This window comes from Argopecten irradians, chromosome 14 (genome assembly GCF_041381155.1).
Source record: "Argopecten irradians isolate NY chromosome 14, Ai_NY, whole genome shotgun sequence".
In the NCBI taxonomy this organism is placed as follows: domain Eukaryota; kingdom Metazoa; phylum Mollusca; class Bivalvia; order Pectinida; family Pectinidae; genus Argopecten; species Argopecten irradians.
The window spans coordinates 7,686,263-7,710,966 of record NC_091147.1 but is presented as its reverse complement, the minus strand read 5'-3'; the positions used below and the strand labels follow the sequence as shown (position 1 = coordinate 7,710,966).

At 36.1% G+C, this 24,704-nt stretch overlaps 1 protein-coding gene across 1 annotated transcript; it reads right to left on the bottom strand.

Annotated features, from left to right (window-relative positions):
• Positions 1–484: 484 nt before the first annotated feature.
• LOC138307013 (general transcriptional corepressor trfA-like) lies at positions 485–23,752 on the bottom strand. The gene is made up of 13 exons (XM_069247639.1): positions 23,723–23,752; positions 22,931–23,155; positions 21,986–22,081; positions 20,232–20,298; positions 18,802–18,979; positions 16,091–16,248; positions 15,554–15,610; positions 11,509–11,571; positions 9,959–10,499; positions 7,487–7,572; positions 6,922–7,020; positions 6,571–6,632; positions 485–3,631 (listed from the first exon to the last, which is right to left on the bottom strand). The coding sequence occupies exons 1-13, from the start codon at positions 23,750–23,752 to the stop codon at positions 3,437–3,439; spliced, it is 1,857 nt and encodes a 618-aa protein (XP_069103740.1). The 3' UTR covers positions 485–3,436.
• Between the last annotated feature and the right edge of the window lie 952 nt (positions 23,753–24,704).

The window sequence follows — 24,704 nt, the reverse complement described above, 5'->3', positions numbered from 1 at the left end:
CATTATCGAACTAACAGTCCCATCGGAGGAAAGGTGCAGTGAAGCACATGAAAGGAAGAGGGCGAAGTACGAGGTACTGCTGACGGAATGCAGGGAGCAGGGCTGGCATACATAGAACTACCCTGTTGAGGTTGGATGTAGAGGCTTCCCCGCACAGTCTGTGTGGAGAATGCTATCTGCATTAGGGTTGTCGGGCAGGACCAGAAGGACAGCAGTGCAGAGGATGGCTAAGGCAGCAGAATGATCTTCATGCTGGGTGTGGATGAACAAGGACACCAGTAGCTGGACACTCACCACCGACGCGCAGTGACTGATCATCACTGTGGACCCCCCATCCTGAGAGTGTACCGAGTAAGGGGTCGAAACACGCAATGAGGGATGGCCTCGGCTGAGGACGTCGGCGGTGCTGCAGTATACTATCACAGCTGTATTTAGGTAATACATAATGTATTTTATTGAAGGGGTTGGACAGAACTTTAACAACTTTGAAATGAGTATGATGTTTATTAAGCAAACTTTCGTTTTCAATAATTATTTGTAATTATTTTCTTACAGGAAACTATTCCGTCTTTGCATATTACAGAGCTTGATCCCTAGCGGGTAGGTATTAATTGTTATGTCATTATTTTTTGGGCGCAGTTCACGACGTTTTCTCCGAAAAGGTATGACGTTACAATCGCAAACACTTGACATCACAATCAATACCTACCCGGAGGACAGATAACTCTGTAATATGCAAACACAGAATAATTACCCAAATCAAACAATGAAAATGACAACATTTAATATAACCGGAAGTGCTTTAATATAAGTAGCTTAATTATCTTTGGTAAACCAATGGGTTTGGTTTCATAATACTTTTATTATGCATAGTCCTACCTTGTTATGCTAAGCCAGTTGGCCATTAAGTTTTGCTTTATTGTAGTTCATAGTGTATATACAGTTTGTTATTAATTCATTCATATTGCAAAACCGGAAGTGCATTGTTGTTTTGTAAAATTAAAGATAAATTGTTGTTTTTCTTGATTTTCTTACTTCTATCAATATCATTTTTACATGTAGCTTCTTGATGAATAGCGAATCAAAAATATTTCAAATGATATCTGTTCACAATTTAACCGGAAGTACATGCACAAATTACTTGATATATGTTTGTCATATATGTGTACAATATGCTTTAAGTTCCAATTAAGGATGTATTCTTCTGAGGTTTCAGTCCCGTTGAAGTCTCGTTTCGACAAAGATCAAAGAAGTTATGAGATTTTCAAATGCAATTTATCAATATCTGTAGCAAGTTGCCAGTTGCAAATTTTGTCAAAAAATTACAGTTCTAACTTTAGCCGATTTTTTTATACGGGGATTTTAAGAAATGGCCCATTTGGCGGCCATTTTAAAATTGTGTCTTTTTTCGCTTCAAGTAGAGCCACAGTTTTTACATTTTTTACTGAAAATGTTTTTACTTAAATCATCACTGCACCAGCATTTTTAGCTGTATTGAGCTAATTTTTGCTGTAAATCTTTACTTGGTTCGTGATAATTAAAATATTGAGCATTAATGTATGAAATGATTCACTTTTTTTCACTTTATTTTTACATTTAATGGTAATTTGAGCACTTATAATTTTTACTCTAAAATACTAAAAAATAACAAATTTTCAAGTGGGGCAAAAAAGTAAGCACACGGACCCCCCATTTTTCTGCCTGATTCTGAAAGAACAACCCTTTTCCTATTGATATGCAAAATATTAACAAAAGTTTAATACCAGAACTTTTTCTATAAAGGGTTAGATTTGGCAAAAATGGCTGAAAATGGTGCATTTTGTAGCTCAAAATTAAGGGGTAGGGGTAGCATATCTTGTTATTCTGAGAAAAAATATTACAGTGTAGTCCTTTTGATCAAAACTGGTATATTTTAAAAGAAAACTACTGGAAAATAAATTATACAAACATAAATACATATCAAATACCTCATTAGGAAATTATGGCTTTAATATCTTGTGTATATATGGGGCCGCGGTGGCCGAGTGGTTAAGATGTACCGACATATAACCACATGCCCTCCACCTCTGGGTCGCGAGTTCGAATCCTATGTGGGGCAGTTGTCAGGTACTGACCGCTGGTCGGTGGTTTTTCTCCAGGTACTCCGGCTTTCCTCCACCAACAAACCTGACACGTCCTTAAATGACCCTGGCTGTTAATAGGACGTTAAACTAATCAAACCAAAATCTTGTGTATATGGTCAAAACGGCAAAATTCCCATAAAATCCAATATTTTGTCAACTACGTATCTTTGAGTGACAGTAGCTCAAAAACGAGTACACGGACATATGTTTTTTCTTTCATTTTCTTTCATGGTATGAACTCCTCTTTCCAAATATCTATATAAGAAAAAAAGTTTAATACAAGAAAATTTTGACTTCTCAGAGGAGTACATCCTTAATTTGTCAATCAACTTTAAATTAGGCTTTCTTGGACAATTGTGGATTTTCACATTGAAATTACTTTTTTAACATTTTTTTCATATTCCATATTTTTGAAGTCAACAGTGAACAAGTGAGGTTAAAAATGTCCTCATTCAAAATTGGTGTGGCCTGTCCTGATAATCATAAAAACAATTACCATAAGATACCATGTTTTTGTATGTATAGTGCACAGTTTTTTTATAAATCAACCAGTGACAAATTGGGGTGTGCACTATACACAGGTACAAATGTAGAAGGCATAGCCAGGTCCTGGGTCAAAATCACCGTACAAGGCATGGCCAGGCCCTGGGTCAAAATCACCGTACAAGGCATTGCCAGGCCCTGGGTCAAAATCACCGTACAAGGCATGGCCAGGCCCTGGGTCAAAATCACCGTACAAGGCATGGCCAGGCCCTGGGTCAAAATCACCGAACAAGGCATTGCCAGGCCCTGGGTCAAAATCACCGTACAAGGCATTGCCAGGCCCTGGGTCAAGATAACTGACCTGCAGGATTTTGTGTACAGGTGCCATAATAGTCGAAAAACAACAAAAGTTCTCATAAGTGAATAAAGTCCTGATAATGTGAATACAGTATATGAAGTTAATTAATATCTTGTATAAATCTTGTTCACTTTTAGTTTGATGTGTGGTATAAATCCTTATGACTTAGTACCCAGGAGCTTCGACCTCAATAATGTACAAAAAACACAACAATTCAGCACAACTTTGTAACCAAAGACTGGGCAGTGTTTCTCGATCTTAACTCAGATAAATTCTTGGGAAAATAAATACATGTTGAACTAGAAATATCTGTAAGGAATAAATGCCTCCACATGATAAGTGAACATAATGCGACATTATAACATTGGATATGCCTACATGATAGGACATAAAAGTTTATCAGTTTAAGCTATCCATATGGTGAAAGAACAATCACCAGTCTGCACAGCTTTAAAGTCATTAGTCGATATTATTATTTTGCTGACTTAGTGGTGCTGTTTCTCGTGGATGATCTACTCGATCGAGGGGGTGTGGGAGGTGGAAGACTCCTTGGTTTCACGGAACATGGAGGCACTTTCATTGCGATATTCAGCTGTCGTATCAACTCTGAACTCATCTCATCTTTTGGACTAAATTGGAAATGGCAAATAAAGCAGTCAGTATGCACCTGAAATAGGTTTAAAAAGTGATTTTGATTGATTAAAACAAAATAATTTCAATATCATTTGTGAGTTCAATGCCAAGTTTTATTTTGTTCAATTCAAGGCTAATATTCCTAGTTTTCTCTGTTATAACAACATAAGATTGTATATGGTTATTATAAAATCATAAGACTATTACCAGGAAATTTGATAATAACTTTTATTTGTTTTGTTAAAGAAGGCCAAGAAACACCCAATGTCTTATTAAAGGAGATAATATATAGTCCAGTAAAGATAGGGTGTTACCCCAAAATAATTGCAACAGAATTTTTTCTTTGTTTTTTCATACAGATCTGACTTTGTTTTATGCAAGCAAAAAAGTCGCCACAAATAAAAATTTGGGAAAGTGTTTTTCTTGACCCCCAAAAAATCAGAAAAATAAGGATATTTGCATAATTTGCCAACTTTGAAGCCAAATATAAACTTACATGGTTATCATTAGATACTAGAAAGTTACTGTAAGGACAGCACATATTGCCAAAAACATAAGTTGAAATCAACACAGGGAAAAAGTATGACAACATGAAAATTGCATAATTATGTCCTTGTAACAGCCAAATGTGCTTTTACTGGATTGTTAAGATAAAAAATTGTTATTATCAACAATACAATTGATACTCATTTTGGTGGAATCTTTTTAAATAAAACTTGTTGATTAAAGGCTTTAAAAGTAAAACATTTTACTTTCACTACCTGAGATAACATGGTTGCTCAAAGTTGGTCTTTTGGCCTTTTCCAACGATATTTTGAAGTCCAAATTACATATTATGTCTTTTTTATTCAAAAATTATTCAGTAAGTACCGTTTCAAGTGTTTAGATAGTTATCAATTCAGATTCTATGTAGGCTATACTCACCTAAAAGAGACAACTATATCAAGATATCCCCAAATAAAAAAGATGTGAGGTCGACCAAATCCTCATTTAGTGCCAATTTGACTAAACTTCTCTAATTGGCTAAGTCCTTAAGTTGAAATATCAAAAATGTGAATATCTATTTTGTGACTAATCATATTGCAAAATCCTTTGGCAGATATTACCACCATAATGGAGCGTTCTTCATAAAGTGGGATTTAAGTTTCTTTTTGATCAAATATTTGAACAAGACAGTTTTTTGTTTTCTATAATGGAACCAGATGGGGGTTACATAATTTTCAATGAGATAAAGGAATAAAATTAAAGTGCGATTTCAATTTTATAGCTGAAAATCATCACAGTTCTGATTTATTTACTGGCAAAATTTTAAGACAAACGAATAATGCATATTCGAAAAAATAAGATTTTTGTATCGCAGATTTATGGACTTCGACATATTCTGGTATTCAAGCCAAATTAACATGATAGGAAGTTATTACTACTATATAAGATGTGTGCATATTTATACCGTTTTTACAACAAATGATCAAAATAACAAGTACAAAATATACAAAAAAGGATATAACATATTTGGAAGCATTTTCTTTTTTATTTTCCAAAATATTAACTACCAAAATGGGTGTTTTGCCAAAAATCTAAGTATAAAAACTCTTCAAATTGGCACGATCAGTCAACTTGACAGGATAAGTTTAGTTTTTTTCTAGCTAATGTATTATCGATCATGCATTAATATCAAAGAAAAAGTAACCATTTAAGACATAAAACATAAACTGATGTTGTTCAGGGTTTTTAAGTTTTTATAAATATTTGCATCTAAAAAAGAACAAAAACGGTTATGCTAGCTAAATTCAAAAGGTTTTAAGCCGTTTTCATCCTTCTTTATTTCTTTGATTGACTGGAATTATTGTATCATTTCAACTTATTTGTACTAACCTAATGTTTGTCTTACTATATACCCGATTTCATATTTCAAGTATTGCAAAAATAGCAGATATTGTACTTTAAAAGTGGTCAAAAGTGTGAATCTTTTATATTTTCATATTTTTCGGGTTTTGAAAAAACAACAACTTTCCGAACTTCTGATTTTTGGCGACTTTTTTCATGGTCTAATACTAACACCCTCCAACCCCAAAAGCAGAAACAAGTTCTGTTGCAATTATTTGGAGGTTAGGCCTCTATTTTTCGTATTTTTACTGGACTAATAATATAGAGGAAGATAATATATCATAAAGGGAGATTAGATATTATAAAAGGAGATAATATTTTAAAGGGAGATAATATATTACAATGAGAGAAAATATATCATAAAGGGAGATAATATACTTCAAAGGGAGATAATATATCATAGAGGGAGATTATGTATTAGAAAGAGAGATAATACATTACAAAGGGAGATAATATATTACAAAGGGGTTAATATAAAACAAAGGGAGATACTCTTTGCTATGTTAGCATATATGTATATACAGTAGTGATGCCATTTAAATGATAAACAACTTTGTGCAACTATTGTTTGTGCATTCTGTGATAATTCTAATTAACACTGACTGTGATATATATATGGAGCAAATGTAAATTATGTAACCCCGGCAAAGCCGGGTTACATAAAAATTTACACGGGCTCCATTATCATTATACCCTCATAACCTCAACAAAATAAACATCTATTCCTTATATTTACAGTTTTTCAAGTAAATGAATATTATTTTTTCCCGCGGCAGTTGCATATTTTTTTATTAAAATACCCATATTTTTTGCTCTCCCATCTTCATCAACGAATATCGAAGTCAATTGAACAGCTGATTGGAATCGAGTCATTCATATGTTCCCGCCAAAAGTGGGGTCATGACCCCACGTTGCTACCCAATCGACTATTCACGTAAGAATAGAATCGCCACGCATGTGGTGCTAACATTATACACTGATAATGATAATACTAGAAAACATGGTTATTGAGTCCATGTCAGTGCAAACTGTAAATATATATGTAGTATATTACAAAGGGAGATAACTACTTTTGCACACTCTTACCGTATCTGGTTTTTTTCGCCATTTCTCTTGGATTTCAAATTTTTTGTCCACACCACACTGACCTGAAGTTGAATGTGTACAACATTAGTGTTTATAAGGAAAAGAGTAGCTGTTTCAATGAGTACCTGTTTCATATATCTATAAATCAATTTTATTTGTAATTATCGTGTTTAATATTATTTAAATATATGCATCAGACAATAACAATGACAGTTTAATAAAATGTGTCCACGTCACAACAGATAATCTTAACCTGTTTGTACTGACAACAGTTTAATCTCATGAATGATGAGATTTTACCACGTGGTGATAGTGTTTTTCCATTTACGATTTACATTATTTTATACACACCTATGTACCACTGCACCAAGAAGAAGCCGTTATCTTGTACAGTATGTATGAGCCCCAGCCATATCCTGCTCTGTAGGGCGCGTACCATCACTGTTCTACCTGTAAACAAACACAAAGTCACGTGTCTTATCGAGTCCTTTGGCGGCCGCAAATTTGAAACTTGAACATGACTTCTAATGAGAATAGAGTTGTCAACAGTTTTTTCTTCATCAAAATCGTACATTTATGCTACATCTACAAATGTTGTCTCTGGGCCTTTTATCCTACTTGATTCCTGTGACTTTTATTTAATGAAGGTCAAGATCATTTCTTTCACTTTAACTGAATAGCAAGTAATCACAGCAGGCTATTAGCAATATATCAAGTGTTATTTTAGTGGATAAGAAATGCTCGATGGACAGATGAACTTAGATGAACTGATGGACAACGCACCATGTCATAAGTTCAAATACTCAAATACTCAGATAAGCTAATAAATAGATCTTTGTGTTTTTTAATTATTCAAACTAAATGCTTACATATTAGTCATTTTAATGTCATAGTTATAATTATCTACTATACATACCTGATGTCATAGTTTGAGGGTAGAAGTTCAAAAGGTCAAGGTTAGGAAAACCAGTTTCTCCTGATTCATTTGTTCCTGATGGCTCTCTTTAAAATGAGGTCAAGGTCAAAAGAAACAAACAATATACATCAAGGACATATGTTCCCTATACATTTCAACTTCTTTTATAAAGTCACACTTTACGTTGCTCTAACCTTCAGAGTATACATTTCACTTGGTTTATTATATGGAGCCATGGTGGCCGAGTGGTTGAGATGTCCCAACATGTTATGACAATCTCGGCCTCTGGGTACCGGGTGGTGAGTTTGAATCCTCGACCTCTGGGTACCAGGTGGCGAGTTTGAATCTCACATGGGAGTGTCAACTTTCCTCCATCACCTACAAACCTGGCATGTCCTTAAATGACCCTGGCTGTAAATAGGGTGTTACATCAATCAAATCAATAAACATGGTCTATTATCTGACAGGATTTACACTTTATCTAGGCTTTATAATATACATGTACATTAATGAGTCTAACTAATGGCTGCCATTTTTGTTTCGTTTTACATTTCTGCTACCATTCAAGGACTGTAACTTTTGGAGTTGGTTAATGTAGCACCCATATCTGGATACCAGTAAGCTCTACCAATGGTTAATATGTTAGCACCCATATCTGGATACCAGTAAGCTCTACCAATGGTTAATATGTTAGCACCCATATCTGGATACCAGTAAGCTCTACCAATGGTTAATATGGTAGCACCCATATCTGGATACCAGTAAGCTCTACCAATGGTTTATATGGTAGCACTCATATCTGGATACCAGTAAGCTCTACCAATGGTTAATATGTTAGCACCCATATCTGGATACCAGTAAGCTCTACCAATGGTTAATATGGTATCACCCATATCTGGATAACAGTAAGCTCTACCAATGGTTAATATGGTATCACCCATGGATACCAGTAAGCTCTACCAATGGTTAATATGGTATCACCCATATCTGGATACCAGTAAGCTCTACCAATGGTTAATATGTTAGCACCCATATCTGGATACCAGTAAGCTCTACCAATGGTTAATATGGTATCACCCATATCTGGATACCAGTAAGCTCTACCAATGGTTAATATGGTAGCACCCATATCTGGATACCATTAAGCTCTACCAATGGTTAATATGGTAGCACCCATATCTGGATACCAGTAAGCTCTACCAATGGTTAATATGGTATCACCCATGGATACCAGTAAGCTCTACCAATGGTTAATATGGTAGCACCCATATCTGGATACCAGTAAGCTCTACCAATGGTTAATATGGTATCACCCATATCTGGGTAACAGTAAGCTCTACCAATGGTTAATATGGTAGCACCCATACCTGGATACCAGTAAGCTCTACCAATGGTTAATATGGTATCACCCATATCTGGATACCAGTAAGCTCTACCAATGGTTAATATGGTAGCACCCATATCTGGATACCAGTAAGCTCTACCAATGGTTAATATGGTAGCACCCATATCTGGATACCAGTAAGCTCTACCAATGGTTAATATGGTATCACCCATGGATACCAGTAAGCTCTACCAATGGTTAATATGGTAGCACCCATATCTGGATACCAGTAAGCTCTACCAATGGTTAATATGGTATCACCCATATCTGGGTAACAGTAAGCTCTACCAATGGTTAATATGGTAGCACCCATATCTGGATAAAAGTAAGTTCTACCAATGGTTAATATGGTATCACCCATATCTGGATACCAGTAAGCTCTACCAATGGTTAATATGGTATCACCCATGGATACCAGTAAGCTCTACCAATGGTTAATATGGTATCACCCATATCTGGATACCAGTAAGCTCTACCAATGGTTAATATGGTATCACCCATATCTGGATACCAGTAAGCTCTACCAATGGTTAATATGATATCACCCATGGAAACCAGTAAGCTCTACCAATGGTTAATATGGTATCACCCATATCTGGATACCAGTAAGCTCTACCAATGGTTAATATGGTATCACCCATATCTGGATACCAGTAAGCTCTACCAATGGTTAATATGGTATCACCCATATCTGGATACCAGTAAGCTCTACCAATGGTTAATATGGTATCACCCATATCTGGATAACAGTAAGCTCTATCAATGGTTAATATGGTATCACCCATATCTGGATAACAGTAAGCTCTACCAACGGCTTGAAATTATCGACACCATTTTAGGTACCCTAGGCCTTAAAGTAATTGAAGAGAAATGAGGGAGCACTAAATAGGATCAAATCTAGACTGCCCTATTACAAAATTATTGCACAAAATAAATCATAAACCAATCTGCGAAAGAAATCAAATAAAGAAATAGTCCGTTTCCATATTATCAATTTGTCTTTAATTCAAGGTAAGTGAAGTTGATGCTGTAATTTGAAGAAACAGAATTCTGGTAAGTTTTATCATCCATATCTAAAAGCTATTCACCTGTTTGGTGTGGAGGCTGGTGATGTTGACGTGGATATGTTGGAGGTGGCTGTTCTCTCAGTAGAAACACGTACAGAGGATGAACTAGCCGCTGCCGTACTAGAAGTCGACGTGACCCTTAATGATGGAGAACAACTATCCTTCGGCCTACCTGGAGGTCGTCGGCCTCCAGATTTACCATCACTTAGCGTCTTGTTTACGCATGGCACTACAGCCATTACCTTTTTACTCCCCGAACCTTTGCTGTTTTTGGTTTCTTTGGTTGTCTCCTGTGGGACATCAATGTGGCTGAAGTCGAGGTCAAACACCCCTGCAGTGCTAGAATCGTCCGATTTTTTCTGAGAGTTTTTGTTCTTTTCAGCCAGGGAGACCACCGATGAAATCACTGGGAGTGTAGCGTTAGTTGACGGTGTTCCACTGTCTGCTGATGACCCAACACGTGCAGGTGTTTTGGGAGACAGGGTTGGTGGAGATAATGAGGTAGGCGATCCCTTGGAGGGCGACAACTTTTGTTTCTTAATAGATTTAGTTGGAGTATGAACTGAAATACAAAGAAATGTTTGGGCATTATTACATACATGTATCTTTACTTGGGTGAACACTCCAAAATACTGTTAACCAGTTTTTATTAGCGTGCAATTTACTTTGGCGATTTTGCAATCGACTAAAATTTGTGAAGTTAATCTCCGCAAATTAAGATTGATATGACTTAGTATGATATTATCAAATGAAAGTAGCACTACATATAGTGTGTCCCGCGAAAATTAATCTCCGCGAATTTGTTTTGAAACCGATTTCTTGAAATTTAATAGGAGAGAATAAAAGTTGGCTTATAGTATTAAAGATCATACATAGTATTTGTATAAAGACACCTACAACATGTATGCTTGGAAGGCAGTCAGACAATTACCATGGAGAGGATATAAAAACATCAGTATGAACTCAGACTGCGGTTAAAAGACTGATTATTGGTTTAATGCATTTTTTTACACTGTATGGCCATTCTCCAAAATCCTTACTGCCCCAACTGACCAGAGACTAAATACAATGTCACTTGACAACAGTGACTAAATACAATGTCACTTGACGACATTGACTAAATACAATGTCCCTTGACGACAGTAATTAATAGAATGTCACTTTACGACAGTGAATAAATACAATGTGACTTGACGACAGTGACTAAATACAATGTAGAATGTCCCTTGATGACAGTGACCAAATACAATGTCCCTTGATGACAGTGACTAAATAGAATGTCCCTTGACGACATTGACCAAATACAATATCCCTTGAGGACAGTGAATATATACAATGTCCCTTGATGACAGTGACTAAATACAATGACACTTGACGATAGTGACTAAATACAATGTCCCTTGACGACAGTAACTAAATACAATGTCCCTTGACAACATTGACTAAATACAATGTCCCTTGACGACAGTAATTAATAGAATGTCCGCTTGACGACCTTGACTAAATTCAATGTCACTTGACGACCTTGACTAAATTCAATGTCACTTGACAACAGTGTAAATCAGACTAACCTGAGGCTGGCGAATGAGATCGTAAATCTTCTTTCCTCTTTTTACCCGAACCTTTCCCTTTTCCTGTCAAATACAATGTAAAGAAGATGAATTAACTATGGAGATATTTTGTATAAAAGAAGTGAACCATGATATAGTAAAACATGTTTATAACGAACAAACTTACAACAAATTCATGGTCATAACGTAAATATTTTCATTCTCCACCAGTGTTACTATAATATACTTGTTATATATTCATTCTCCACCAGTGTTACTATAATATACTTGTTATATATGTATAACAAACTAATTTGTTTATAAAATGATTTTGTTGGTCCCTAAAGGTTCTTTATGTCAGTGTTATATTGTAGTCAGTTTTTGATATAACAAGAGGCCCAAGGGCCTTAACGGTTATCTGATTACCTTGGCAATAATCATATAGGAAATTAATTAGATATCGTGTAATGGTAGCCATCTTCGATTTGGGATCAACCTGAGATGTAACAACACTTTGTCAGGACCATGTCAGGAACATTTCATCCAAGTTTCAGCCAAATCACACCGGCAGATCTTGAGAAGAAGTTCAAAATGTGTTTTCAAGATGGCGGCCATCTTGGATTTCAAATCAACTCGAAAAATAACAACACTTTGTCGGGACCATGTCAGGATCATTTCATGCAAGTTTCAGTCAAATCGCATCTGTTGAACTTGAGAAGAAGTTCAAAATGTGTTTTCAAGATGGCGGCTGTGGCGGCCATCTTGGATTTCGGATTGACCCGAAAAATAAGAACACTTTGTCAGGACCATGTCAGGATCATTTCATGCAAGTTTCAGCCAAAGCACACCATTAGAACTTAAGAAGTTCAAAATGTATTTTCAAGATGGCAGCTGTGGCGGCCATCTTGGATTTCGGATCGACTCCAAAAATAAGAACACTTTGTCGGGACCATGTCAGGATCATTTCATGCAAGTTTCAGTCAAATCGCACCGGTAGAACTTGAGAAGAAGTTCAAAATGTGTTTTCAAGATGGCGACTGTGGCGGCCATCTTGGATTTCGGATCAACCCGAAAAATAACAACACTTTGTCGGGACCATGTCAGGATCATTTCATGCAAGTTTCAGCCAAATTGCATCTGTAGAACTTGAGAAGAAGTTCAAAATGTGTTTTCAAGATGGCGGCTGTGGCGGCCATCTTGGATTTCGGATCGACCCGAAAAATAACAACACTTTGTCGGGACCATGTCAGGATCATTTCATGCAAGTTTCAGCCAAATTGCACTAATAGAACTTGAGAAGAAGTTCAAAATGTGTTTTCAAGATGGCGGCTGTGGCGGCCATCTTGGATTTCGGATCGACCTGAAAAATAAGAACACTTTGTCGGGACCATCTCAGGATCATTTCAGGTAAGTTTCAGCTCAATCCCACTGGTCAAACTTGAGAAGAAGATTGAAATGTGAAAAGTTTACGGACGGCGGACGGCGCACAGCGGACGGCGCACGACGACGGACGCAGCATGATGGCTATCCTTCGGGTCAGATGACCTAAAAATTATAATTTAAATTATCTTTCTTTAGAACAATAATGAACCATGCAAAGCAAGTTTGGTTTCAGTTTTATCAACGGGTTCAGGGTGGTATAATTGTGGTTAATACAGAGAGAACTACCATATTTGATCTAAAGAAGGAGCAGGGCGCAGGTAACTGGCGATGGGGGCGCCCTTATTAAGTTCATTATTTCTAAAGATATTTGAAACAGATTATAGCCCAAAAGCTTACAGTTAGACAATCGTCACTTCAATGGGAACTGCCACAAACTTTGAAACGGACTATAGCAAGTTTCTCCGCGAAAATCCTTTGTTGTTTTCTAGCACATGGACCCTGTTGTCTAAACAGAATACTGGAGTGAAAGGGAACGTGTCAACCTGTCAGCTGTCACGTTGAACCAATGTTTGAAGGTTATAATTAGAGGGATGTTGATGTTGCTCAAGCAGTTTATATTTACACTTGCTAGGCTTGGTCACTATACGCTAATACTAGCCGATTTTGTTTACCATAACTGCATGGTAACATTGAACTTTGAACTTGCGTAAGAAAATGTTCTATGCAACGTAAAAGGACTACTTTTTTTAAACAAACACATGGCTTTGTTTACATTTTGATGCAACATTACGTGGATATTGTTGTTTTTCATAGAATTTTGGGAAAATGTAAACAATAAAACATGTTTTATATTTATATATGATTCAAACAATTTTTAAATTAACAATTGTATAAAGAAACGGAAAAATATCCCAACCGGGGCGACGTGCTTTCATTTTTGTTAAAAATGATGGGTGTCAAATGTAAACATTACCTCTGTGTCTGTGTTCGTCATACGATCGAGTCTTTTGGGTGGACGGGCGTGAGACCTTCTGATAGAGGTCAGTTATAAACATATCCTCTTGTCTTTGTTTTTTGAGAATTTAATCATGTGTATTATAAAACATGCACCGCTAGTAATCCACGTGTTGACAGTTACGCGTCACCACAAATACATTGTATCCATCGAACACAAGTGAAGTTGTTCCATCTATAGCCTAGATGGCGATGGATATAAGCGTAGATTATATAATCACATGGCTCCGAAGGATGTAATATCGTCAAGTCAGACGACAATCTCAAACAAATTTAGCTACTTGAACAATGGTGTTTTGACAACTTCGGAAAACTCCACTGTGTAAGCGTGCGTCAGCCTCGCCTAGCTGCACAATAACGGTCACCGAGTTCACACATGTGGCCGAGAACAAATACTTTATGTTATTACGCTATATATGAACTTTTTGCAAAATTTAATACCTACTTCTGATCTGTTCTGATCTGATTAAATAAAATTATCTCTGAAATTTACTTTGTTTGTCATGTTTATTTTACACTAAAATATTGAACTTTTTTGTCGTCGCGGATGAATAATGCTACCTTACGTGCAGCGTCATCATTCGCTGTTCAATTGAGTAAGCTCCTCCCACTTTTGACCGACTTTTATTGAATAATTACGTCACTTTCAAATGACGATTTTATTGCATAAAATATAAATAAAAAGTCGTGTGAGTGTAAATATAGGGATTGGATTTCGTTTTTATGTTAACCATGCTTGTGTGGAGCAATTCCTCTAAGAATAAATTCAATATGGGGCGCGTTAATGGAGCAATTCCTCTAAGAATATATTCAATATGGGGCGCTAACGCGCCCCATAGAATATATTCTTAGAGGAATTGCTCCATACAAGCATGGTTAACATAAAAACGAAATCCAATCCCTATATGAATGTGTACAATGTTAACATTGAGCTATCTGAAAGCAGTGACTCTAACAGTAATTATGGATAATATGGCTGATGACTATTACGACTGTACCAGTCCAGGTCATTGATATTCAAACTATCTAATATTCGATATACATGTATATGTGACTGTTATTTTATTCTGTAAATTGGATAGGGAATGAAATTCTAAAGAAAGGTAAGTCTGTATGATACAAGATAGCTGGATAATGCAGTATTTATTTATTTTTAAGAAAAAAAAAGCAGGGGCGCCCTTATTACAGCAGGCGCCCTCTTTAGGTCAAATACGGTATATCATAGAGGCCTATATAATTATACAATTAAAATCAGACGTGTAACTCTGCTCCAATACAATGCACTATGATATACTCCAATCAAGATCTAACAACTCTCCGTAAGAGGTCACCTCAGCTTAACTAGTGGCCTAGAATCTGAACTTATTGCGACACTCTATCAGCTATTTATACTTCCAAGAGAACTGACTACACCAATGATTTCACAGGGGACAGTGTGATTGGCTAACCATAGGGGTCATACTAAGGTGACCAGAATGAGGAGTTAGATCTTGTTTTGGAGTGTAATGTAGAGCACTTCATATGTAATTACCGGTCTAATTTTGATTTGATTGGTTGAGGGGTGTAACAAAAAAAACCAAGTACACACAGAGAATTATTTGGAAAAAGGAAATTATTTAGGATATTGAAGAATATATTTTTAATCTTATAGTTATACCTATAACGTTACCTTTTATTTCTTCAGATGGTGTATCTGGGGTAATCTTGGACCATACCACTTTTGTTGCTAGAAGGAGAAAGGTATCATATTGGTGTTAAAGGCAGAGTGAATGAGGACCAGACATACTTTGCTGTTTATAGATAAAAATATATCATTCATGATGCAATCTAAGGCAGAAAATTACCAGTCAAATTGGTGCTTTATAAATCAAAGAACAGAGGATAAATCGTCATTCATGGAGCAATCAGAGATCTTTGCGATACTATAGTTAAATTTTACAGGGGTTTCACTGAAGCCTGAGAATTTTAAACATCACTGAAGTTGTTAGAAATTCACTCACTTAATTGTGTACAATTATTTCATAGTAATTATTACTGTTATTAAAATATCTTAACTCTGTTTCATTGATTTGACTCAAAGTTATTTTATATATCTACAAATAAGGCAGTTTAATATAAAGTAAATGATTCAAACTAATTTTTCAGTGAATACTTTTGTATATAAAATAAATTTTTTTTTTTTTTTACATCTGATATCAGTGCTTACCTTCAGGATGTATCGTCTTACATATATTTGTTACTGCCTGGAGGGATGGCAGAATATTGGAGAACTTCTTCTCCGGTAGAAGTTTCTCGTTTTGTTCAGTCTGCCATTTCTTGCGGTCAACTCCAAACTTTCGACAGTTTTCAATAACCTCTGACAGCCTAAAAAATTCATCATTCAATAAAGAAAGCCACCATTTGTTACTGTCCGTCTTACTTAAAAAAACCAACTATCATTCAGAACAAATAACATGCATTGAAATGTTGTATAATGTATATACATGTAGTAGAGCTTTAACAACTTTCAAATTGATAAAGTTAGACATTTGTACCATTTTAAATGCTGAACTAGAACACAAGACCTAAGGAGCTGAACAGTCATCTGACAACCTTGGCAGTAGTCGAACAAGAAATAAATCAGATATGTTGTCATAGTGGCCATCATGGATTTGGAAACATCCTCAAAAATAACACTTGGTCGGGACCCTGTCAGGATCAAGCTTCAACTAATTCACGCCTGTAAAACTTGAGAGGAAGTTCAAAATATGTTTTCAAGATGGCAATTGTGGTGGCCATATTGGATTTCGAATCAACCCGAAAAATAGCAGTTGGTTGGGACCATGTAGGATCATTGAATGCAAGTTTCAGCTAAATCATACTGGTTGAACTTGAAAAGAGCCTCAAAATGTGTTTTCAAGATGGTGGCCAGGGTGACCATCTTGGATTTCAGGCTGACCCCAAAAATAACAAGAGATCCCAGAGGGATCTTGGCGCCCACCAAAGAATGATCTATGTCTGACAAACGAAAGAGGGATCTTTTCTCTGCTTTTCAAACTTTTACTACATATTACTATATATGAAATTTGAGAAAGATCCTTTGAGAACTATCTGAGATATATAACGGTAACAAATATCAATTATCAAATTCCAAGATGGTGGCCTGTCGGCCATCTTGTTGACCGATTGGTCCTAAAATTCAAGACAAATTGGAGACAGATCCCTTCAGTACTTTTGAGAAATAGTGGTAACAAGCTTCAACTAACAAAATCCAAGATGGAGGCCTGTCGGCCATCTTGTTCATCAATCGGTCTCAAAATGCAATATGCACAACTAGACCCCTAGGGGATAATGGACATGCAATTTGAGACAGATCCCATCAGTACTTTCTGAGAAATAGTGGTAACAAACTTCAATTGTCTAAATCCAAGATGGCGGCCTGTCGGCCATCTTGTTCACCGATCGGTCCGAAAATGTGATATGCACAGCTAGACCCCAAGGGGAACCTGCACATGCAATTTGACACAGATCCCTAAAGTACTTTCTGAGATAAAGCGGTAACAAACATCAATTGTCAAAATCCAAGATGGCGTCCTGTCGGCCATCTTGTTCATCGATCGGTCCCAAAATGCATAATGCATAACCAGGGAACTAGGGGACCATGCACATGAAATTTGATACAGCTACCTTCAGTGCTTTCTGAGAAAAAGTGGTAACAAACTTCAATTGTCTAAATCCAAGATGGCGGCCTGTCGGCCATCTTGTTCATCGATCAGTCCCAAAATGCAATATGCACAACTAAGGCCCTAGGGGAACCTACATGTGAAATTTGAGAACAATCCCTTCGATACTTTCTGAGAAATAGTGGTAACAAACTTTATCAAACAAAATCGAAGATGGCGGGCTGTTGGCCATCTTGTTGACCGATTGGTCCCAAAATGCAATATGCACAACTACACCCCTAGGGGAATCTACATGTGAAATTTGAGAACAATCCCTTCAGTGCTTTCTGAGAAATAGCGTTAACAAACTGTATCTATCAAAATCCAAGATGGCGGCCTTTCGGCCATCTTGTTGACCGATTGGTCCCAAAATGCAATATGCACAACTACACCCCTAGGGGAACCTACATGTGAAATTCGAGAACAATTCCTTCAGTACTTTCTGAGAAATAGCGGTAACAAACTTCATCTATCAAAATCCAAGATGGCGGCCTGTCGGCCATCTTGTTGACTGATTGGTCCCAAAATGCAATATGCACAACTAGACCCCTAGGGGAACCTACATGTGAAATTTGAGAAAGATCTCTTCAGTACTTTCTGAGAAATAGCGGTAACAAACCTTAACTATCAAAATCCAAGATGGCCGCCTGGCGGCCATTTTGTTGACTGATTGGTCCCAAAATACAATATGCACAACTAGGGCCCTAGAGAAATTTGAGAAAGATCCCTTCAGCACTTTCTGAGAAATAGCGGTAACAAGAATTGTTAATGGACAGAAGGACGGACGGAAGGACGGACGACGGACAAAAAGAGATTTGAATAGCCCACTATCTGATGATGGTGGGCTAAAAATAAAAACACTTGGTCGAAACCACATCAGGATCATTTTGGGCAAGTTTCATCTTAATTACACTGGTGCAACTTAAGATGACTTTTCAAAATGTGTTTTTTAGATGGCGACTGTGGCAACCATTTTGGATAGTTACCTAAACTAAAACTGTAAGCCACTTACAAACTGAAACCCCGACTACCTCTCATTTGGGTCTATATTTGAGCATATACCGTTTTGACTATACAGTTACCAGTATCTATTTCAAAAACATCTTCCTTGGATATTTTGTAATAAAAGCTGTCAATTTATCAACTAAATGGGGAAGGTCCTTAGTAGCAATCTGAAATCTGAAGTTAGATAGATTTAGATAAAACATAAGCTTACACGACAGGCAGTGCTCTTGCCTCAGCAACATCAAAGCGTGTGAAGAAAAGCATGACACGACGTATCATTAGTGTAGCCTCCTGTTCAATCGCCTTGATCCTTTCTAGCTCTTTACACAGCTCATTCATATTGTGCTTCTCAAAATCATTGATATGTTTCTGTATTTCATTTCTTTTGTCTAAAAGTAAAAATATATAGATTGATACTGCAATTATGCTGGTATTTTGAAGAAAATGTTGCTGAATTTTTAAAAGACATTCTCCATTAAATAAAGAAGCCACACGCAAATGGTGTTTTTCCTCTATCAAAAACGGAAAGACAAATTAGTATTTTTCTTCAGTTACAAAAGATACTTCATTACACTATTACCACAATTGAGCTTTTCATTTTTCATTTCAACAAATTTTATTGACATGATGTTGCAGTCAAAAGGATTGAATAACAGGCAAAGCCTATATACATTTTTTCTATAATAACAGAGGGAGGTGTCAACTGCAAAGAGCTTAATATTAGTATTTTCAGTGAAATCATTTTACCTCATCTTATTATTTTTTATTTTACCTCCAAGATAAAAATATTACAAAGAATTAATCTCAAAAATATTCCATGGCACTATGTCCTATATGGAAAGAATTACAGATTGCCCTAGCTGCAATATTGTAGCTCAAAAGACTTTTAGACAGAAAATGGTGTCGTCTTTAGAGCTACAATTGGTGCCTATTACTGCTAGTGGAGCAAAGTAATGATTATGCAAACCACTATAAAACGTTTGTTTGCATTTTATTTGTTTGATATGACTTACCTACTAGGCAATAAAACTGTCCCACATAAAATATAAAATTCTCATCGAAGCATTATATTTTTTCATAATACATATGAAGGTCTTTCTGAAGGGAATTTATACGGCAAGTCCCCAAATTGTGAATTTGACGTCGTATGAGCGGTACGGTAGATATAAAGAATGGTAGTTATGTTTGTTTTGGACAAAAATAATATGTTAATGCATGTATACGCATAAAATAATTGGAAACCTACAAAAAAGTATAGAAAACTGTGCACGAGTGATTTTCGGAGGCAGTGCTCCACTACGACACATAGGGACCAATTCGTACCCAGCCCAAAGGTATAGTAGGCCGGGTATGTATATTCGTTCTAAAATTGCCCATGCACCAAAAGCAAAATAAATTATCTTATATTATTTTTTGTGTTAATTAGACATGATTAAACACCAATTATGTTCCAAATGATGAGTATCATTTATGCTCTGTCGGCGGTGGAGCATTTTAAAACCCTATGTTATTAATGGATATTTTCTTGGTTTGGACCTATTCATGGATTTGGACCTATTCATGGAACAACAAAAATAATGATGGATAATATATCAATTGTTGTTTTTATATTTGTTGTTCCATAACCAAGCAGGAACTTACCATTGACAATAGTTAGAAGTTGTTTAAAAGCAGCGTCCAAGTTCTTTTGTAGTGTTACAGATGATTGCTGAAATAAATCATCGGAAAAATTAATACTAATTTCTCAACATCAAACATAAAATTTGGCTGAAAAAATAATGTATGATTTGTATGTGCTACTGAAAACCGAGATGTACCGATATTTGATATATTGATCAAGCCCTAAAATAATGTGAATCTAAAAATATCTTATATGCATCACAATGTATCCTATTTCAAAATTTATGCAGCTAAAGCCAAATGGCTAGCGGAATATTTACTTTTTTTGCTAGTAACATTTTGGATGAGCTAGTACAACTGATCTATAATAATAAAGCTGTAGCCATGCTTCTTGACACCATATCCCAAACAATGGAGAAAAAGGGGCCATAACTCTACTAAGAAGATGGAATTACAAGTCATAAGAATTAGCATGCAGACTATTGCTCAGTAGAACTTGTACTCGGATCACAATTTTAACACAATACCTTCACTTTAAAGAAAATCCTTAACTCATTCACTCATGAAAGTTCCTAATAAACTGACTTTTGAATTAGCTGAGTTCAAATGTCTCTTCAGGGGTGAATAATAGGTAGAAGTTTAAAACAGAAAATAATTTCATGGTTTTTTTTTTACAAAAATATTTGTACAATCATAATTTTATAAGTCTCCTTATATCCAAGGGCAACATCAAAGAAAAAGAGGAGATCCCAAAGGATCTTGGCATCCACCAAAGATTGATCTACGTCTGACAATGGAAAGAGGGATCATTTCTCTGCTTTTCAAACTTTTTCAAACATACAATCGCTTGAGTACTTTCTGAGAAATAGCACTAACAATATCCAACTATCAAAATACAAGATGGCAGCCTGTCAGCCATTTTGCTCACCGTTCAGTCCCAAAATGCAATATGCAAAACTAAGGCCCTTGGGGACCTAGAATGAAATTTCAGACAGATCTCTTCAGCACTTTCTGAGAAACAACTTCAACTATCAAAATCCAAGATGGCGGCTTGTCTGCCATCTGATTGACCGATTGGTTCTTAAACGCAATATGCACAACTAGGGGAACCTACATATGAAATTTGAGACGGATCCTTTTTGTACTTCTTGAGAAATAGCAATAACAAACTTTAGCAATCAAAATGCAAGATGGCTTCTTGGTGGCCATCTTTTTGACCGATCAGTCTCAAATGGCAATATGAACAACTAGGGCCCAATGGGAACCTGGATATGAAATTTGAGACAGATCTCTTTTGCATTTTTTGAGAAATAGCAGTAATAAACTTCAACTATCAAAATCCAAGATGGTAGCCTGTCGGCCATCTTGTTGACCAATTGGTCCTTAAATGCAATATGTACAACTAGGGCCCTAGGGGAAACATACATATAAAATTTGAGAATGATCCCTTCTGCACTTTCTGAGAAATGGCAATAACAAACTTTAACTATCAAAATCCAAGATGGCTGCCTGGCGGCCATCTTGTTGACCGTTCGGTCTCAAAACGCAATATGCATAACTAACTAGGGTCCCTAGGACCCTACATATGAAATTTGAGAATAATCCCTTCAGGACTTTCTCAGAAATAGCGATAACAAGAATCGTTAACGGACGGACAGGACGGAGGGACGGACCACGGAGAAAAGCGATTTGAATGATGATGGTGGGCTAAAAATATGATTTCTTTTTAATCCATGGGAAACTTATAATATAATGAATTTCCACTCAGAGTATACCTCTATTTGTTTTTTCAGAATTTGACGTGAATCAAAATCAGTTTTCAGAGTCTGCTGGTACAGTTGTAGTCGTGACACTTCCTCCTCTAGCATATTCTGAAAGTCAAAATCAATCATTAGTTTCTGTAAAAGTAGGTACATATTTTAGTGATATCTGTATTTCAGCAAGACATTTGGCACTAAAATATGACTGTGTTAATTGTAGTCTCTACATGTTATTAGAATAGCAAATTAGCAATTATTCTTTACTGGCTTATTTTTTAAAATCAATTTTACGATAAAATTTACACTTAGATAAATATGCTTGGTTTTACAGTATAATCACATATAACTACGACTGACACATGTTGATTTGACAGTAAATAACATAGAGTCTACACTGGATGTTACCGGGACCAACATATTTGGTCAGTATAGCCAGGTTTCCAGATTATGCAGGTTTTAATTACTATACCATAAGAATGAAACACCATACCATTACATTGGAGTAGAGAGAGATTCAGATTAGAAGGGGGACAGTTTGGACAAGTTATACTGTACATTAAGTAACACGGCAGATATATTTAAAACCTTTTTTTTTACTCTTCTTTTTTTGGCACAATATGCTCAATGACATTAGTTAAAACACATATAAAGCTTGAATAATTATCAGATGTCACTGCTCCGATCTCCTGGTAAAAATATCCACACTGAGTCCCAATACAAAAGGATTAGTTTGTAGATCCCAAAATGACATTGGTAAAGTACGATTTACTGTTGGTTAGTCCCACTTTCCAGTGATTGTGACGTCATACATTTTAATGTAATTTATGTGATGTCACAATCATAGAAAGGTGGGATAAATTGACAGAAACTCTTACTTTACCAGCGTTGTTTTGGATATGAAAACCCTCATATTGACCCACATCGTTTTGGATATGAAAACCCTACTATTTAAGTACTTACTCTAACATTGCGACATTCCCTGAGTCTGGAGATGGAGATCATATCATGTCCCGCATGAAAATCTCGTAGACACAAGGCACAAATGAGTTTTCTGCAGGTGAGGCAGACCAGGTTCTTCTCTAATACGTCCAGTTTGTGGAGGTCACATTCCTGGTACCCATCCTTGACCTGGTCAAGGAATATGTCTACTTCCAATGTGTCAAACTTCAAATAAAATAAGAATCTCTTAATACATTATGTCCATTGCAAATGTCTGGATCAAGTAATATGTGTATGGTATAGTCCAGGTAATACATGGTTATAGAATACAATGTATGAATTACATGTACTTCAATGGAATTAAATGTACTTCAATGGGGCAAGGGAGTAATCATAACTGTGTAGACAAATTTCAAGGCAGTCTGTTTTGTTTGTTTAATTAAATTAACGTCCTGTTAACAGCCAGGGTCATGTAAGGTAGACCTCCCATGTATGCAGTGTGTAGGGTGTATGTAGTGCAAGGTGCATGTTTTGGGAGTCTGCAGTTTATTCATGTTACGTCTTCTTGTATAGTGTAACTGTTGCCCTTTTTATAGTGCTATATCACTGAAGTATGCTGTTGAAGACACCAAACAACACCCCCACCCTGTCACACCTTTATCAAGATACATGTTCACATGATATAGAATTTTATATTGTTTTGATTCCTTCCTTGTCCCTACATTGTACTTGTCTAATACAATTGTATATAAATACCTGTCTACTTATTTGTCTACAAGAATAAATTGTGAAAGCAGCTCGTACACTTCTTACACCTTTGTGGAATTCTATAATGCTGTACATCTGCTCATTTGTCTGATGAAGGTGACATTCACAGAGTTACATAGCAAATAACAATACATCAACCATACTTTCCAACTTAAAGTAAATGTTGCGAAGTGAAAAAAATTTGGCAAAAAAATAAAAAAAAAAATCCATTGGGAATTGAGACCATAGAATAAGCTTGTGACCATGTCAGGATCATATCAAGCCAGTTTCAGCTCAATCCCACTGGGAAGAGGAGAAGTGTTCTAAATGTGAAAAGCTTATGCATGGCAGCTAGATGATAATGGACCCTTCGGGTATGATGACCTAAAAGTGCAATATTCACAACTAGGCAACAAGGACAGACCATGCATGAAAGATAATTAAAATCAATTCTAAAAAATTTAACTAAAACTTTCTTCAGCAAAGCCATCATCATAATCAAATGTCAAAAAATAGCCTGATCTCTTTATTCTTAGAATAATGATCATGAGTTGTAACATTCATTGGAAACAGAAATATGTGTTGGAGTTTTAACTTTCTTTAACAGCCATGGTCATGTAAGGAGTCATGGATGTGCCAGGTTTGTTGGTGGAAGAAAACTGGAGTACTCGGAAAAAAATCACCAAACAGCAGTTGGCAACTGCCCCACATGGGATTTCAACTTACGACCCAGAGGTGGAGGGCTTGTGGTAATATGTCGAAACATCTTAACCACTCGCCCAAATATGACATTTAGATGTATTAATTGGGATGTCACGGTTCATGTTTTTCGCAGCTCAGTTCAGTTTTAATTTTTTTTTGGCCAGTTTTTGGTTTTTTCGGTTTGGTTCAGACAAATCTTACTTAAACACTATATAAGTACAATTACTATCGAAAACAAGCTATGCTTTAGATTTAAAGATAGTGCATCACTCAAAAAAATGTTGTTATGATTTTTCTATCAAAATTTAACTTCAAATTAAAACATTAAAAATAATCAATTGTGTTA